The 15,883-nt window shown below is 37.1% G+C and overlaps 4 protein-coding genes and 1 long non-coding RNA gene across 6 annotated transcripts in view; 1 reads left to right on the forward strand and 4 right to left on the reverse strand.

The window, feature by feature from the left end:
- Positions 1,063 to 2,515, reverse strand: LOC104765880. The gene is made up of 2 exons (XR_763934.1): positions 2,220 to 2,515; positions 1,063 to 1,526 (listed from the first exon to the last, which is right to left on the reverse strand). It is a non-coding gene; the product is annotated as an uncharacterized LOC104765880 (long non-coding RNA).
- LOC104765881 (hexokinase-4) lies at positions 3,770 to 6,983 on the forward strand. Its single transcript, XM_010489665.1, has 9 exons — positions 3,770 to 4,470; positions 4,672 to 4,822; positions 4,921 to 5,103; positions 5,354 to 5,428; positions 5,581 to 5,736; positions 5,845 to 5,943; positions 6,037 to 6,164; positions 6,324 to 6,402; positions 6,516 to 6,983. The coding sequence occupies exons 1-9, from the start codon at positions 4,199 to 4,201 to the stop codon at positions 6,879 to 6,881; spliced, it is 1,509 nt and encodes a 502-aa protein (XP_010487967.1). The 5' UTR covers positions 3,770 to 4,198; the 3' UTR covers positions 6,882 to 6,983.
- LOC104765882 (T-complex protein 1 subunit alpha) lies at positions 7,059 to 11,221 on the reverse strand. Its single transcript, XM_010489666.2, has 17 exons — positions 10,969 to 11,221; positions 10,706 to 10,770; positions 10,480 to 10,569; positions 10,268 to 10,354; positions 10,092 to 10,151; positions 9,961 to 10,011; positions 9,654 to 9,749; positions 9,416 to 9,481; positions 9,104 to 9,321; positions 8,829 to 8,925; positions 8,606 to 8,692; positions 8,384 to 8,518; positions 8,124 to 8,228; positions 7,890 to 8,018; positions 7,707 to 7,810; positions 7,507 to 7,597; positions 7,059 to 7,409 (listed from the first exon to the last, which is right to left on the reverse strand). The coding sequence occupies exons 1-17, from the start codon at positions 11,039 to 11,041 to the stop codon at positions 7,326 to 7,328; spliced, it is 1,638 nt and encodes a 545-aa protein (XP_010487968.1). The 5' UTR covers positions 11,042 to 11,221; the 3' UTR covers positions 7,059 to 7,325.
- On the reverse strand, positions 11,614 to 13,416 carry LOC104765883 (ubiquitin-conjugating enzyme E2 19). 2 transcript variants are annotated; one of them, XM_010489668.1, is made up of 6 exons: positions 13,095 to 13,416; positions 12,618 to 12,645; positions 12,281 to 12,508; positions 12,106 to 12,169; positions 11,922 to 11,981; positions 11,614 to 11,803 (listed from the first exon to the last, which is right to left on the reverse strand). In XM_010489668.1, exons 1-6 carry the CDS (start codon positions 13,211 to 13,213, stop codon positions 11,757 to 11,759), a joined length of 546 nt encoding a protein of 181 aa, XP_010487970.1. In that variant the 5' UTR covers positions 13,214 to 13,416; the 3' UTR covers positions 11,614 to 11,756. The 2 variants fall into 2 exon arrangements, with proteins under 2 accessions (XP_010487970.1, XP_010487971.1); XM_010489669.2 differs by lacking the exon at positions 13,095 to 13,416 and adding an exon at positions 12,737 to 13,065.
- The window catches only part of LOC104765884, a 2,537-nt gene continuing 714 nt past the window's right edge, over positions 14,061 to 15,883 (reverse strand). The window contains exons 3-8 of the mRNA XM_010489670.2: positions 15,783 to 15,852; positions 15,530 to 15,620; positions 15,329 to 15,399; positions 14,911 to 15,131; positions 14,619 to 14,787; positions 14,061 to 14,455 (exon numbers count right to left, since the gene is read on the reverse strand). Of these exons, the coding sequence (XP_010487972.1) occupies positions 14,268 to 14,455; positions 14,619 to 14,787; positions 14,911 to 15,131; positions 15,329 to 15,399; positions 15,530 to 15,620; positions 15,783 to 15,852 (810 nt within the window). The 3' untranslated portion in view covers positions 14,061 to 14,267. The remainder of the gene's footprint in view (positions 14,456 to 14,618; positions 14,788 to 14,910; positions 15,132 to 15,328; positions 15,400 to 15,529; positions 15,621 to 15,782; positions 15,853 to 15,883) is intronic.

The raw sequence follows: 15,883 nt of genomic DNA on the forward strand, positions 1-15,883 counted from the left end.
CATGCAACATTCAGAATAAAACAAACTATCTAGAAGCTACGTCTTGTACTCGTTAACGACTTACGATGCGTTACATGTGCATGAAATTGTTCAAGCCGACCAAAATCATAGACTTTTTATGCATCCCATCCAACTTCTAAGGCATAGAGATGGACATGTATATGAACACAGAGAAACCGATCAAACAGTCATAGTATTACTAATTAAGGACACCACTTAGTTAGTTAATTAAGGACACATCTTAGTTAATCACTACATAGTGATAGTAGCTCATGATTATGCATCTACTTATCAGTTTTGTGCATGAGGTTTCATTTTTATACTTGGTATAGATTATGCATAAACTATAGTTTGATATATATTTTGACATATGACCGCTTGTACATTTTGGTTCAATCATGCATTGATTCATTCTATGGTTGCAGAGTTTTGCGTGAGGTTTAGATATTATTTTAAGTATATATTTTTGTAGTTTATTTGATGGTTTGAGATTCTGATTATCGTAATTGTTTGCAATAATTGTTGATATTGGTGTTGGTTTCATTTTCATATACTAAATCATCAGTAGCCTGAATTTTGCTCTTGTGTTATTAGTGTGTGAGGTTAGGCTAGACGCTTGTATAACCGTTATACTGACATTTCTTTTTGTTGTTGATTCAAAATATTTATGAAATGATTTTTAGTAACCGGATATGATGATAGTTTAATGAACTTCTTACTAGTTATTATATCCTTAAAAATAATCATAATGATTTCTTAGTGGTGGTTTATAAAAAGACAGCAAGCAGTTGTATCTGTTGGGTTTTCTAAACTCAAGTTAAGTTTCATTAGCATCATATTATCCGCTTTAGGAAAAAACCTGCACGGATTTGTTATTGTGCTCCTTCCCAAAAAGCCTCATACTAAGTAAGTTTTGGACTTGACTTATATATTAGACCATCTTTATCGGTAAAAAACTAAGAACCCATGAAACCAATTTTTTTCTATTAAATTTTGGATTTGTCAATGTTTAGAAACCAATGGGGAGTTAATAAGAAAATCTTTCTCCAATGGTAGAACATATGAGGGGTTCTTAAGAATTCTTTTTGAAGAGTTTATATTCACATCAAAAACTTGTCAAATGCAAAACATAGATTCATTGACAGAAAAACAGAGATTCAAAACAGAGATTCATGACTATAAACAAAGAGATTCAAAACAATCATTTAAATCAACTTTACACATTCCATCAAGCATTTGGATAGCCATTGACTTGATTGACATTCTCATTCTGCAAAGACTCATCATCACCTGAATAAGCCATGAAGAAAGCTTCTGCTTGGAAAGATTTTTGCTCCAATATCATGAGATTAAGACAACAAAAATGCTGAAAATATCCTGAGATTTTTGCTGCAATATCCTGAGATCACACTGGAATTTATGTAGATGTTAAGCTGAGAAGAAGTAATAGCAGTCGCAAAACATACATTGTCAGCTGAGATCATGACTTGCAGCTTGTTCTTGCATTCAGTACAGCTCATCACAGCCTGCAATTTCAGTAGACGTTCCATCAAATTCTATTAGGATATCTTGATGTTGCAATAGTTAAAGTTCATTATGTATGCTCCAGTCAGAAACACTAATCACACATTGATCACAACAAGAACAGAATGACAACCAAGCTACAGCAATAACCGATTCAAAACTAATCAAGAACTAACAAGCAATAAAACAGAAACACTGATCAAGCATTGATCACAGTGAAACAAAATACACAAACTTATGACAATGAAGCAAACTTATGTAGCAAGTTCTCCAATTAACCTCACAAAAAAACAAAGAAACAAATCAAAATCAAGCAAACTATCCAGCTTGTAAATGAAGGACCTTCATCAGGATCATACGGAGACATGTACTGCCCTGTAGACACAATCAATTAGCATTTATTTTAAACAACATTGGTTAGCCTCCTGCAACAAAAACAATAACTCCGATTGATCAACCTAAAATACAAACAAGTAGCCGATGAGGTTGTTTCTCTAACATTACCATACATGTCTTTAAACTACACCAACCATAACAATCCGCATTATAAAAACCCCTCAAATCCATATTAAATCCAATCTAATTTTACCAATTCTCAAATTTACTCAATGACCCTTTTGCTCAATATCATAAACTAAGCAATCAAAATTCTAAATTCGACCAATAGAAGTAGAAAACGAGGAGAAAGAACAAACCTTTCTCAATTTCTCAGTAAAGATGCGTTTAAACCTAAAAACAGAACATGGAGAGAGAAACGGAGAATTAGAGAATTGGGTTAGGGCTTGTAAGAATCTGGGAGCGAGAGGAGAAGCCATGACATGTGACTGGTTAAAACGGCTTGATACTACTAAGATTTTCAATAAGAAAGAGTCGCTACAAAGAGAATTGAGAAGGAGAGAAAGAGTTCGTCGCGAAAGAGAAAGAGAGGAGGAGAAGCAAAACGACAATTTTGTTCATCACCCAACCAATATTGACCACGTCGATGCCTCTTAGTGATTCTTAAACCTCCTAACTAAGAAGTAACTCTTACCAATATTCCAATTTTTGATTTAATTTTAATAAGACAAAACCTAAGAATTCTACCTAAGAGGTCGCGATAAAGATGCTCTTAGGTACTTCTTTTCTAATCTTCGGATGTGGGACGTTGGTTTGCATTCAACAATAGTCTTTCTTAAACCAAGGACCACGAACCTTAGGCCTTCTCCTCGGCGAAATCTTGTCACTATTGACTTGGTGCTCCTTGTTCGCAAGGTATTCTTCTTATCGTGTCACATTAAAGGGCTTCTCCCACATCAACCGATAGCCCATACCCACTTCCTAGGTCCACTTATTTTGATTTGGACTTTGATACCAATTGTTGGGTTTTCTAAATTCAAGTCAAGATCCATTAGTATGATATTGTCTGCTTTGAGCCGAGATGGCAAAGTCCGCACGGATTTGTTATTAGGCTCCTTCCCAAAAGAGCTCATACTAAGTAGGTTTTGGACTTGACTTATATATTAGATACTTCTTTTCTAATCTTCCAATGTGGGATGTTGGTTTGCATCCAAGAGTATCATCCCCTATTAGAACTACGTAATTATATGTATGAATATTGATGATGAGAAGATTTTTTGTATTTTTGTTTTCGGCAAAAAAAAGTCATGAACTTGAAAATGTGTCGGATCATATAAAATAGCATGTGATTTATGGTATAACAATGGTTTGTTTTGTACATCATGACTCCATATGGTGTGAGCAAAATAGGATGGATGTTTTGTGTAGAAAAAAAAATGTCTTTAAGATGATGAAACAGCCAGTTCTTTCATTAGTCAGCTAGTTGAATATATATATTTTTATCATTATTATACTCTGCCAAATTAGTCTGTCTAGTCATATTGGATATATATATCCTTGGCTCACAAAACGTCATTGCTCCTCGAATGCATTCTTAATAAAAACGACCACAAGTGTTATCTAGAGAGCCTAATAATAGTGACAGGATTATTGATGTAAGGCAAATAGTAGTATTGTCTTTAAACATTTAACGTCAATTTATTTTAACGTCAACTACTACGAAACTTAGTAGTATTAAACTTAGACGAACCCATTAATTAATAAAGGGCGAGTCAAACCCAAAAAACAAATGAGAAAAATAAGCGAATCGAAACCGTCCATAATCGAAAAGTACAAGAGGGTACAACTGTCATTTAAATAACATTCATGTATGTATTCATCGATTCGTTTTCGCCTTTCCAGCGTTCCTTCTTCTTCTTTCTGACTCTCTTACCAAAATTTTATCAATCTCTCTCTGTCTCGCTGCGTCTTTTCGCCGGAAAAAGGACATAACTTTCGCTGAAATTTGTCGGAACCTACGAGCGTGCAAGGGCTGTTTGATCTGAAGAAATCACGGAGGAGCGAAAAAAAATAAAAAATGGGAGCTTTTTTTGCTGAGGCGGTTTGATTTTTGTATCTGTGGTTATAGAAAGGAACCGTTTGCGTTGAAATGGAGCCTTCTAGGGTTATTCTGATCGGTGGTTGAAGCTTTTTCATTTGCATTTTGTGCCAATCTGATTGTAAATTGCTTTCTCGTCGTAAAGGCGCTTGTTTTTTGTGAGTAATTTTATCTCGATTTCTCTTGAAGATACAGAGAGAGGGAGAAGAGGTTGTGTACAGACATTTGTAGATATTTGGAATGGGGAGGGTTTTGATGACGTTGGCAGCAGCTGCGGCTGTGGTGGCTTGTTCTGTGGCCACAATGGTGGTGAGAAGGAGGATGAAAGGGAGGAGGAAGTGGAGGAAGGTGGTGGGGATACTTAAGGATTTGGAGGAAGCGTGTGAGACTCCCTTGGGAAGGTTGAGACAGATGGTTGATGCTATAGCTGTGGAGATGCAAGCTGGTTTGGTTTCTGAAGGAGGGTCCAAGCTTAAAATGTTGCTCACTTTTGTTGATGATCTTCCCAATGGGTGAGATTTTTTACATATCTCCAATGCTTGTTGATTACGGCTTTTTAGAAGAGTTTTTTATTAGTTTTCATAGGATTTGGTGACATGATGGTGCAAATCTGTAAATTTGCTTGTTAGTTTGTTTGAATTTGAAGGTTTTTGGTTGTGTGATTGTCATAATGTAAAGCCTCTTGTTGTAATGTACGAACCCTTTTATTGCAGGAGTGAGAGGGGAACTTATTATGCACTTCATCTTGGAGGCTCTTACTTCAGGATAATAAGGGTTCATCTGGGTGGCCAAAGATCTACTCTTGAAGTTCAAGATATTGAACGACATTCCATACCAACATCGTTGATGAATAGCACCAGCGAGGTGTCAATGCTTTCTTCAGCATTCTTCTAATCCAAACTCGATTGCTATAATCCGGCTGATTAAAACGCTCACATGGTTATTTCTTACTTGATTTGCAGGTTCTCTTCGACTTTCTAGCATCATCCTTGCAAATGTTTATCGAAAAAGAAGGAAACATGTTCAATTTAGCACAACCTGTGAAAAGGGAACTTGCATTTACTTTTTCTTTCCCAGTCAAGCAAACATCTCTCTCTTCAGGAGTTCTAATTAAATGGACCAAAGGTTTTGCAATTAGTGAAATGGTTAGTTTAATTTCTCTGCAAACTTTTCACTGTCGGCCTGAGTTTTAGATTACATCTAAGGCTGCATTATATAATCTTAAAACCTATGATGAAACCACTCTTTTTTTTTGGGTTAATAGTTGGATCAACTCAGATGTATAATCATCATAACAATGTGATTCATTTTCTAGCTTTTGGAGTTAAGTTTGGGTAATCAACATTGCTGACTCAAGTTCATGAAGTTCATGACACGTTTATCTTACTAATGCAGGCTGGGGAAGACATTGCTGAATGTCTACAAGGAGCGTTGAACAAGAGAGGGCTAGATATTCGTGTTGCAGCTCTTGTAAGTCCTTTACAAGTCCTTGGGAATGCTGCTGCAATTCCTTTGTAGCTTTACATACCGTCACAAAATTTTGAACAAGCATAGACTACCTATATCTTAAAAACCTCACGATATCATGTGTGGTGTTGATATTAGTTTCATTGTTTGAGCAGGTGAATGATACTGTTGGGGCTCTATCATTTGGACATTTTCACGACCCAGATACAATTGCCGCTGTTGTCTTTGGAACAGGTAGTAATGCTTGTTACCTTGAACGAACTGATGCCATAATCAAGTGTCAAAACCCGCGCACAACTTCTGGAAGCATGGTAATAAGAATTGCTACATAGTTCATCCTGAGAAACCTACCACTAATATTTAGATTCTTGATAAAAGATTCGATCTTCCCTTTATAATGCTTTGTTCTTCTGTGCTAGGTGGTCAATATGGAGTGGGGAAACTTTTGGTCATCCCGTCTGCCAAGAACATCATATGATATTGAGTTGGATGCAGAGAGTATGAATTCAAATGACATGGTAATATTATGCTAAATTCCCATTCTTTTGTTTTCTTTTATCCTGTTTTCAAGGTTTATTATCAGGTAATCAATTGGTTGGTACTGTTTATAGGGATTTGAAAAGATGATAGGAGGGATGTATCTTGGCGACATTGTCCGCAGAGTAATTCTTCGCATGTCACAAGAGTCCGATATCTTTGGACCTATCTCATCCATTTTATCGACACCTTTCATTCTAAGGTACATTTCCTTTGTGTCTTATGTCTGTATATCTTTTTTGATGAGAAAACAACTGCCAAGTTTTTACTTCGTCTCCTATTGCAGAAATTCTAAAATTCTTCAGTAAAAGTAGATACTAGTTGTATTTTGTGTTAAAATCTAATCTTACTCCATTCACAGAACAAATTCTGTCTCAGCAATGCACGAAGATGACACACCCGAGTTACTAAAAGTAGCAAGAATCTTGAAAGATTTAGGGGTAAGCAAACAAGAATAATGTGATGCAAAGTATAGTTCTGTTTCACAATCATTGAACATAGTGATGGCTGATATCTTTGATCCCATGGCGCGTTCTCTTGCTCATAACAACAGGTAGCAGAGGTACCATTGAAGGTGAGGAAACTTGTAGTAAAGATATGCGATGTGGTGACACGCAGAGCGGCCAGACTAGCAGCAGCAGGAATTGCAGGAATCTTGAAGAAGGTAGGGAGAGATGGGAGCGGAGGAGGAAGGAGAAGCGATAAGCAGATAATGAGAAGAACAGTTGTGGCAGTAGAAGGAGGTCTGTATTTAAATTACAGGATGTTCAGAGAATACATGGACGAAGCTCTGAGAGATATACTGGGAGAAGATGTAGCTCAACACGTAGTGGTTAAGGCCATGGAAGATGGTTCCAGCATTGGCTCTGCATTGTTACTGGCTTCCTCACAAAGTGTTCAAACCATACAATCCGTATGAATTGTTTGTGTAGATTTAGATTGTATAGTCAAACATGTAGCTATGTGTAAATATTGTAGGAACTTCTGTTGATTTCTGCCCATAATTGTGTAAATAAATTACGATTTATTCCAAAGGAAAAGAATCTTACTCTAGTAATAATTGCAAGGGAATCAATTTCATGTCGTACAACATGAAGGCAGAAACAAATGATTCCATATTGTTTAGGTAACAAAAGTGCAAAAGCTTCATTACATGAATTATGCGAAGAAAAGCAAAAATTTCTTTTTAAGTGAAAAGCGAGTAAGAAACGCGAGAGTTGGAAAAAAACAGACACTACTGTTTCAGAGGCTAATATTGTTACAACGCAAAGAAAAAAGCTAAGGAAAGGTGGTGAGTGATGAAATGCGAACAAAAACACACTAAGGATACGGCAAGACTGAGAAAGAGGAGCTGAGCTGTGATTTACTCTTCGCCTTGGCTCTCATCCTTCACCAGTTTGATCATGTCGTCAATTCGCAGAATTGTGATGGCTGCCTCTGTTGCAAACTGGTCACAAAACACATAAACTAGTTTACGAGATGGACCAAAGGATTTGCTTTTATAAAAAATCTAGTTTATGTGAAAAAGTAAGCGAGTGCTTCACCTGAATAATTTTCACTTTGCTCATAGCCGGTTCGATTACTCCTGCTTCCAAATTGTTACGGATGGTTCCGTTTACGAGATCAAGTCCCATGCTGCATTTGCAATTTACCAACATAAAACCAATGAGAACAGACATTTTTCAAACGAAACCTCAAGCGGAAGAGACTTGATATTGCTAATCAAAATAATATTGCTTATTACCTTGAATAGTGCTTCTTATCAGCCTTTATTTGTGCAGTGTGGTGGTACGCCCTAAGTTTAGCTACCAACTCGGTTGCATCCTTAGCAGCATTTACAGCAAGAACCTGAGGATAGAACAGTAATAGTTAGATAATTAATCAAGAACAAAGGACATATTTTTTTATTGATGATTGTCGTTCGCACCTTTGGAATAATCAGTAGAGCATCAGCAAATTCAGCAATTGCTAATTGTTCGCGAGAGCCCAAGGTTGTAGCAAGGTGCTCCAGATACACAGACAATGCTGATTCAACTGCACCTCCACCCGCAACCACCTGTTTGAGAAGAAACAGTCTTGAGTAAAACAAGAAACGTAAAATTACGTAAAATTTATTGCCAAATGCAAGGAATATGTCTAACAGGAAGCAAAAGGTTGTTACCGTGTTGGACTCAAGGGTCCTCTTGACAATACATAAAGAGTCGTGCAGTGCTCTCTCCATCTCATCAAGCATGTAGTCATTTGCACCTCTTAAGATCAACGAAACCTTACAGAAAAAAGCTTATAAAGTCATGACAAAGCTAGACTAAACTCTGTGTACTAATGTTTATAACTTCAATATTGTATACTTAAGATAGATTTTGTGTGATATAGAACTGTAACAATTAAGCAATAATTTAAAGCAGAGAGCAAATGGCATACCGCACTGCTTGTTTTGGTTCCTTTAATCAATATAACATCATCATCCGCGATTCTCTCTTCCACAACCTCGTCTGCAGATCCAAGGTGTGCTGGATCAAATGTTTCTTCGCCCTCCATGTCAGCAAAAGTAGTGACCTAAAACAAATAATAAAAATCTTAGTCAAATGTTTGGCAACTTGGTTCTGATGCTTTTAGTATTCAAAAGGCATATCTAAAAAGTACCAGGGTTGCTCCTGTAGCCTTCGCAACATGGCGCATGTCTTCTTTGCGAACACGCCTAACAGCAATAGCTCCTGCCTCTACAAAATACTGAAATAAAAGCAAAAGAAATTAGAATCCATGTAAATAACTTCTAAGAATCAGACACAAAGGCATGTCATACTTGAAAACTTCAAAAAATGAGTTATGCGCAAGGAGAAAGAGAAAAATTGGACTTCAAACTCACTTTAAGTGCCATGTCGTCAATCCCCTTCGTGGTAAGAATTACATTCGCTCCAGCTTTAAGAAGTTTCTCTATTCGCTCTTTGGTCATGTCAGCTTCTCTGTGAAAACAAATATTCAGCAACACAAGAAAAAAACTCTGTATGGAACATGGATCACATCAGCAGTAGAAATACACAATAGAGCCAATATCTTAAGCATTCTCTATCCCGTACATACACCCTGTTATCGGAGAAAATGGGAATACTTCTTCACGTAAGGATTAAGATAACAAACTACCTTTGACGGATTTTTTCAAGCTCTCGTGGGTCGTTAACAACAACTTGGACACCTAACTGCATTTTAGTCTTCTGTAGATTGAAGTCCAGGCAAGCAATCTTTGCTGGGGACACTCGTAATGGCATCCCTTGGGCAGCACGACCAGTATTGAGCGCATATCCATTCAACAAATAGCTGTCTCTTGCACTTTGACCATGAGCTTTCAGAATATTGATTCCCTGAAACGTGGTAAGCAGAAGTGTCTGAGCATACAAGTACCATCTTCACCAAAGATCTTATGTTTAAATTTTTTACAGAGGAGCAGATACAGACCTTGATAGGGTATTTTATCTCTCCCCGTTGATTTGTCATCTTTACTGACAGAACGGCATCCACAACCTAAAGAAAAGTCATTATAACAGTTCAGTCATTACACAGTTGATCAGAGTAATATTTCATGAAAATATCAGTGAAATCCTCGAACAGACTTAAGTAGAAAAAAGTGTCCCCAGACGAAACAGAGAGTGGACACTTAAGAATAAATAACCAGGAAGGAGAACTAGAGGCATACCAAATTAGCAAAGAAGTCGCTGTCACCAGAGATCAGTTTGGAGGACATGCTGGTCTTAGCACAGTTTATCAATGGAACTTTTCCAAGCTTTTCAACCTATAGAAAAGCAGAAGAAAAAAAATTAACTCAAGGGGGAGAGACGGCCACTTCAGAGAGAATTTAAATATGCCAACGAAAAAAAAATGTATGAAGAGGGACCTTATAGAGTTGAACACAAATTAAAGTTTCTTCAAATGCTATATACTCATTCAAAGACAATATGCATGAGGTAAGAGGCCAAAATGTAGACCATCATAACAGGACTAACCTTCGTTACTAGCTTCTCTTCTATGTATTTGCAAGATTCTCTCATCGCTAGCTGTCAACAGTAACAAAGAATATGAACACACAGGAAACAAATTCTGAAATGCAGGTCACTACATAAGAACTATAGCATACCCTGTATCCACTGATAATTGATGTTGGATGTATTTTGTTCCTGACCAAATCATTTGCCCTCTGCAGATATATGCATATGACAATTAATCATCAAGCAGCTACCATGTGGCAAAACTTCACAACTCTTAAGAAGATAAACAACAAAACCAAAAAAAAAAACCAGTAATCAAAGTAACCTTGAGCAACTCAGCAGCTACAATAACAACGGATGTAGTCCCATCACCGACTTCTCTGTCCTGGAGTTCAGCTAACTCAACAAGAACCTGTCACAGCAAAAGAAGACAGACTCGGAGTAACTAATAATTCATAATAACTCTTTTAAACAGACACATAAATAGGCAACCGATTATAAGAATATACGTATAACCATCATATAAGCATCAATTACCTTAGCAGCAGGGTGTTCGACCTCTAACATCCTAAGAATAGTAGCACCATCATTTGTAATGGTCACATCACCAATATCATCCACCAACATCTAAAAAAACAAGATGTAACACGATTGAACAAACTAGGAAGGTAAACCAAGGCTACCAGAGTATATATAACATAACACATACGCAAATCAGAAACCAATAAATTCAACAAGAGTCACAAAGCAGTCGAACACAAACCTTGTCGAGTCCGACGGGACCAAGTGAGGTCTTAACTATATTTGAAACAGCTTGACAAGCCATCACTGAAAATAGATTCATCAAATCCGAGTTAAACACCACACACACACAAAAAAATCATCCAAAAGAAAGAGATTCAAAGCAAACCCTAGATTAGAGATCCAACACAGAAACAAAAATCCAATGAGGAAAACAGAACAGATCAGCATACGGGGAAATGAGAAATAGACGAAAGAGGGAGCGATACGGAGAGAAAGCAGTACCGTTCTGAGTACGAACATCTTGGCCGGATTGTCTATCGCCGGAAATATCCGGATTTTGAGCGGAGATCGACATTATTAGGTCAGAAGATGAACACTAGAGGAGACGCAAAAGGCCTCCAGATCGGAGATCTAAGCTCTCGAGGGAAGTGCAGTGAGAGATTTATTCGTCTTTACACTGAAGCAATGAAAAATGCTTCTCAAAAGTTAAGAGAGAGTGGGACTCTCCGGCGGGTTTTTAACCCTCAAGGTTTCTGGGACGTACTACCAGGGTATGAATGAAACGTCGGCGTTTTCAGTACTATATAAATAGTTGGGCCGGAATAGAAGATATTTTCTAAGGCCCATTTTATGAGATTAATCGGTAAAACACGAATTATGGGCTTCATGATTTGAACAGGAGGAAGGTCATCGTCATCGTCCGCTTCCACCTCGTCCGCATGATTCAACGTCTCCGGAGCCAACGATTCCATGATTATAGCGCGGATTTATCTAACAGCTTTGGTTTGTTTGTTTGTTTGGTTGGTATTGTCGCGATATATCATCATGTTCCTATCTCTTTGGAACTTCGGTTCCTCGGTTTTCTTATAAGGTTCAGATGCTTATTTTTAATGAAATTTTCTGATACTTCTACAACATTTTCAGAGCTACTACGAACTTGTCAAATCTAAATTACTTGAAGAGGGTTTTGATTGCTAATATTGGCTCACACTGAGAATAAAAAAAAGTTAAAAATTTGACATGCTCCAGGACAGTTGTGATTTAAAACAGTTACAGAGTCTTTTTGAGAATCATGCGTTTAAAGGCTTGTAGTGCTTCTCCACCATCTTCCTATACTCTGTTACATTAGCAATACATCCAAAAACAAAGAAAAAGACATAAGAAGAAGAACATCTTCATTGAATCAAAATGGTAAAACCAGAGATGCTGTAATCTGATTAATAATGCAAAATTACCTTCTTGATTGCTCCAAAGCTGAGCTGCTTGATTGTTCAATGGTGAGCTGATGTTCGGTTCTGATCAAATTCCATTTCCAACAAAAAGACACGAAAATCAGATATTGGATATCAAACCAGCAGCCTAGATAGATTCATAAGAAACCATAGCCAGTTATAATATCAGCCATAGAGTTTAGTTTACCTCCAAGAAGGCTCTGAATTGAGAGTAATATCGTCCTCACATCATAAGCGGAAGACCATTTATCCTAAAAACAATGTGAAAACAGATACTGATTACGTACTGCTTCTCTGATATGTGTTATAGCATTAGCTCCATGGTGTTAACAGTAATACACAAATAGATATGAGTTATGTACCTGAAGAATGTCCAAGCAAATATTGCCATAGAGATCCACATTGGGGTGGTAGCAACACGTCTCAAACTTAACTTTGGGAGCTTTAAAAGGATAATCGTTTGAGAAAGAGAGCGAAAGTCTGTACTCAGTTCCTTCAAACACAGTGTCTTTACTCCCTGTGATGGTTCCTTTCCAGCAGAATATGTTGTCTTCCTCTGGAAAAGCCGATATCCCAGGATCACCTCCCATCTGGCAAAACATAAAACCCAAAGGCCATATATAAGCGTTTAAACTATATCAAAAGACAGGTTCAGTTCTGATTCTTCACATAGACGAAAGGAAAAGAGTGATAGCTTACCATCAATCCCATTAGTTCAGACTGCAGCCTGCATTTAAAGACGAACAAAAGAATTAGTAAATCATTGAATTTGATTTGAGCAAGAAGAGATCTGAATCAGAACCAAACAAGAGGAAAACCATAGTGAAATGTCATCAGCAGTACATATAAATCCCGATGCATCGAACTCTCAGAGGAATTATAGCAAACAGTTGGTGGACAATAAAAGAACCCATATATTTCAGAAGAGAACAAAGAGAAGTCACAATCAGTTTTTTTTTTTGGATCCATCGTTTTGTCTAAAAATGATCTAGAAACATGTAGACCACAAGAACTAGATATGGGTAGAGTCAAATCCTAAATCTAATCTACCTAATGAAATCAACAAAACAATCAAAGAAGCGATTCCAATCGTAAAGAGGCTAAAAGACTATTACAAATTTTACGATGCGAATAATTCCAAGATCGGGGGAAACAAAGAAGTAGAAAAGAAAGAACCTTTTGAGAACGGATTGGCTATCGACGGTCTTAGTCGGAGGAGCAGGTTGCTTTGATCCAGTGGCTACCGGCGTAGTCGCCGACGGAGTATTTCCTGTGTACCCATTTACCGTCGCCATCCCTTTTTTCGCCTCTTCTGATTGAAAACCCAACAATCGAAGTCGAAATTTCTGAAATTGAAATGCTTTCGCTCGAGAAGGTACAGATTCACGAAGGATCTAAATTGAAGAAGAAGGAGAAGAGAGATAGAGATAGAGATAGAGTTCTTCTTCTCTTCTTTAACAGAGAGAGAGAGAGAGAGAGAGACGTGGGTCTGGGTTATAAAACGTGTACGACACAAGAAACGACGTCGTTGTTAAAAGCAATAAAAGGAATTTATCTTTCCGAACGTTGTAACTTAGAATATAGCGAGCGGCTCTTTGGTGCATTTGAATTGAAAAATTCACCTACCTTCTGTAAGGGCTAGTTCTTTTTTCTTTCAATCATCAACTTTTGTTATACGAAAAAATGTAAATGGGATTTTATTTGTTTCGATAAAGGACACTTTACCATAGCATTTTCCTTGGGATAAGAAAATTAGTTGATGTAATCATATTTTGTAAGATCGATCATCCATCATAATTTACACATCACAAGAGGCCAAACAAAACAGATAGTATATGTTTCTTTAGGTAAATCATTTTTTTTCTTTTAACACTTTAATAAACTTTAAAAAACAAGCAAACAAACAAACTTCAAAGGAGTATTTTGATCAGAGTAAGCAATGAAGGTGATGTTGAGATAAAAGGCTCCAACAACACACAATTTTGCCACTCTCTCGAGTTCCACTTGTGTGGGTCTAGGAAAACAATTGTGATGATGCCTCTGTATATATGCCTAATATTGAAGTGTTAAGTCTTGTAAAATGCACAATAGATCAGAGATTCATGAGATATACAAGAAAGAGGGTTTGTTGAGAGAGCTAAGTAAAAAATCAAGATCTTGTCACAACTGGATTCATTAAAAAGGACACAGTATTTTTGAAACCAATCCCAAAAGTTAACGAGAGACGCAATTCTATAGATACATGATAACTTCCCTAACTTTTCAACCTATTGAGAAACATCACACTACAAAGCCATCAGAGATGACTACACAAGATAAGGGAGGGAGACGTACATACTGTACCGATCATTAATAGAGCTTAATGACTTTAGAGACTCTTTCAAAGAACACAGGACACATACTTGTGCTGAACATTATAACCTCTCTCATCCATTCTGGTACCACTCTTTGGAGTGTTCCGAGCGATGCAACCTTGTAAAGCCACTCAGGTTCTTCACTAGATGAGATCTTCACAAAAGTTAGGCTGAAGGATAAACCTGTTATGGTCAAAAATCAGGGAGAACAAAAATCAGCATCGGTGCTTTTACGGTGGTTGATGATCTCAAATAAGTTGGATGGTCCATCTTTTGAATCAAAAGGTAAACATGTCTTGCATGAAAACAACCCGGAGAAAGTAACTTTACGCAACAGATAAATTACCGGTTGTTGGGTGTAACAGATGGATTACGTGTTCGCCTTCATTATTACTAGTTGATAATTCCATTCCTAGCAACTGTTCACCAAGAGCTTGAAATATACAACGAGCAGAATTACTTGATCCATCATGGGTTGTTTTGCAGCATTGTGGCTGAGAAACCAAGAGAGTTTCCTTGAAACAAAAAGCAAGAATAAATATTTAATACGGATAAACTTTATGATCCACGGGGGTTAGTGAAACAAGATGTGCAACATTGAGCTCAGAACTGAAAGGATAAGAGGCGATTTGTTTTACCTTTGGTTTATGATGTTTGCTACTGTGAGGTGATACCATGTCCGTTTCCTCCACCACATCTTCTGACAGTCTGCTACGTTTTCTCATGCTTCTTGTTGTAACTCGAGCAGTTTCAGGTGTTATTGTCTCTTGTTTTTTTCCACTTTGATCTTCGAAGTTGCGAGGATGTCCCTCTTGGATCTGCTCTTTTAGCTTGACAACTTCTTCAGAAAGTGCTTTATCTGTAAACAAAAAAACTCAAACTCTTTTTAAGTACAAGTTAAAAAATTACTCAACACCGAAAGAACAACAAAGATTATATCCTAGACGGTGTTATAAACAAATCTAAGCACTTGACATTATTTTCTCAGCCAAATTCCTATGAAAATGCTAGATTCAATTTTGAGCAGAAACTATAGTTAACATTGCTTCTTCTTACTCTTTTGTTGTTCTCTCTTGAGATTACGATTAAGATTTTGATTCTCCAGACACTTGTCGTCCAAGTCAGATCTGTGGAACAAGATTGTAATGGTTACATTTGCAAGGCATCCTCCAACTTACTCTAAAGATATAACCCACATCGACAGAGGATAAAAATGAAGACGGTAATATATAATAATGATGTAGTAGTAGTACATGCCTGATTGAATCCATTTCAGTCCTCATGTTCTCAACTCTCTCCCGCAAATCCTTTTTTTCACTTTCCAAATGCTCCATCAACTCCTCCGAAGCTGCACACACAAAGACAGAGACACTAATAAGTCAAGAAACCCCCAATTTTTTTTGTAAATTCCAAATTGCGAATTCCGAAAATCTAACCTAACAAGAGAGAAATGCTCAAATCTCAGATGATGAAACTTATGAAAACAATTAGAGGAATTAAAAAAAAAAACCTTTAACAAATATGAGGAACTTCTCTTCAACTCCCTTATTAACTGCCTCGCATTCGGAAATTTCCTTCTTCTGGACAAAAAAAAAAAAAAAAAAAAAAAAA

This window comes from Camelina sativa, chromosome 19, assembly GCF_000633955.1.
Source record: "Camelina sativa cultivar DH55 chromosome 19, Cs, whole genome shotgun sequence".
NCBI lineage: Eukaryota > Viridiplantae > Streptophyta > Magnoliopsida > Brassicales > Brassicaceae > Camelina > Camelina sativa.

Bases quoted from the DNA above. Each gene is read 5' to 3' on its own strand.
- LOC104765882 (XM_010489666.2), bottom strand. From the start codon at position 11,041: ATGTCGATCTCCGCTCAAAATCCGGATATTTCCGGCGATAGACAATCC. The intron at 10,012-10,091 runs GTATGCTATAGT...TACTGTTGACAG, and splicing joins CAATTATCAGTGGATACAGG to CTAGCGATGAGAGAATCTTG. The intron at 8,019-8,123 runs GTAACAACCTTT...CTTCTCAAACAG, and splicing joins GGACCCTTGAGTCCAACACG to GTGGTTGCGGGTGGAGGTGC.
- LOC104765883 (XM_010489668.1), bottom strand. From the start codon at position 13,213: ATGGCGACGGTAAATGGGTACACAGGAAATACTCCGTCGGCGACTACG. The intron at 11,982-12,105 runs GTAAACTAAACT...GAATTTGATCAG, and splicing joins AATTCAGAGCCTTCTTGGAG to AACCGAACATCAGCTCACCA. The intron at 11,804-11,921 runs GTAATTTTGCAT...CTAATGTAACAG, and splicing joins GCTTTGGAGCAATCAAGAAG to AGTATAGGAAGATGGTGGAG.
- LOC104765881 (XM_010489665.1), top strand. From the start codon at position 4,199: ATGGGGAGGGTTTTGATGACGTTGGCAGCAGCTGCGGCTGTGGTGGCT. The intron at 4,471-4,671 runs GTGAGATTTTTT...CTTTTATTGCAG, and splicing joins GTTGATGATCTTCCCAATGG to GAGTGAGAGGGGAACTTATT. The intron at 5,737-5,844 runs GTAATAAGAATT...CTTCTGTGCTAG, and splicing joins GCACAACTTCTGGAAGCATG to GTGGTCAATATGGAGTGGGG.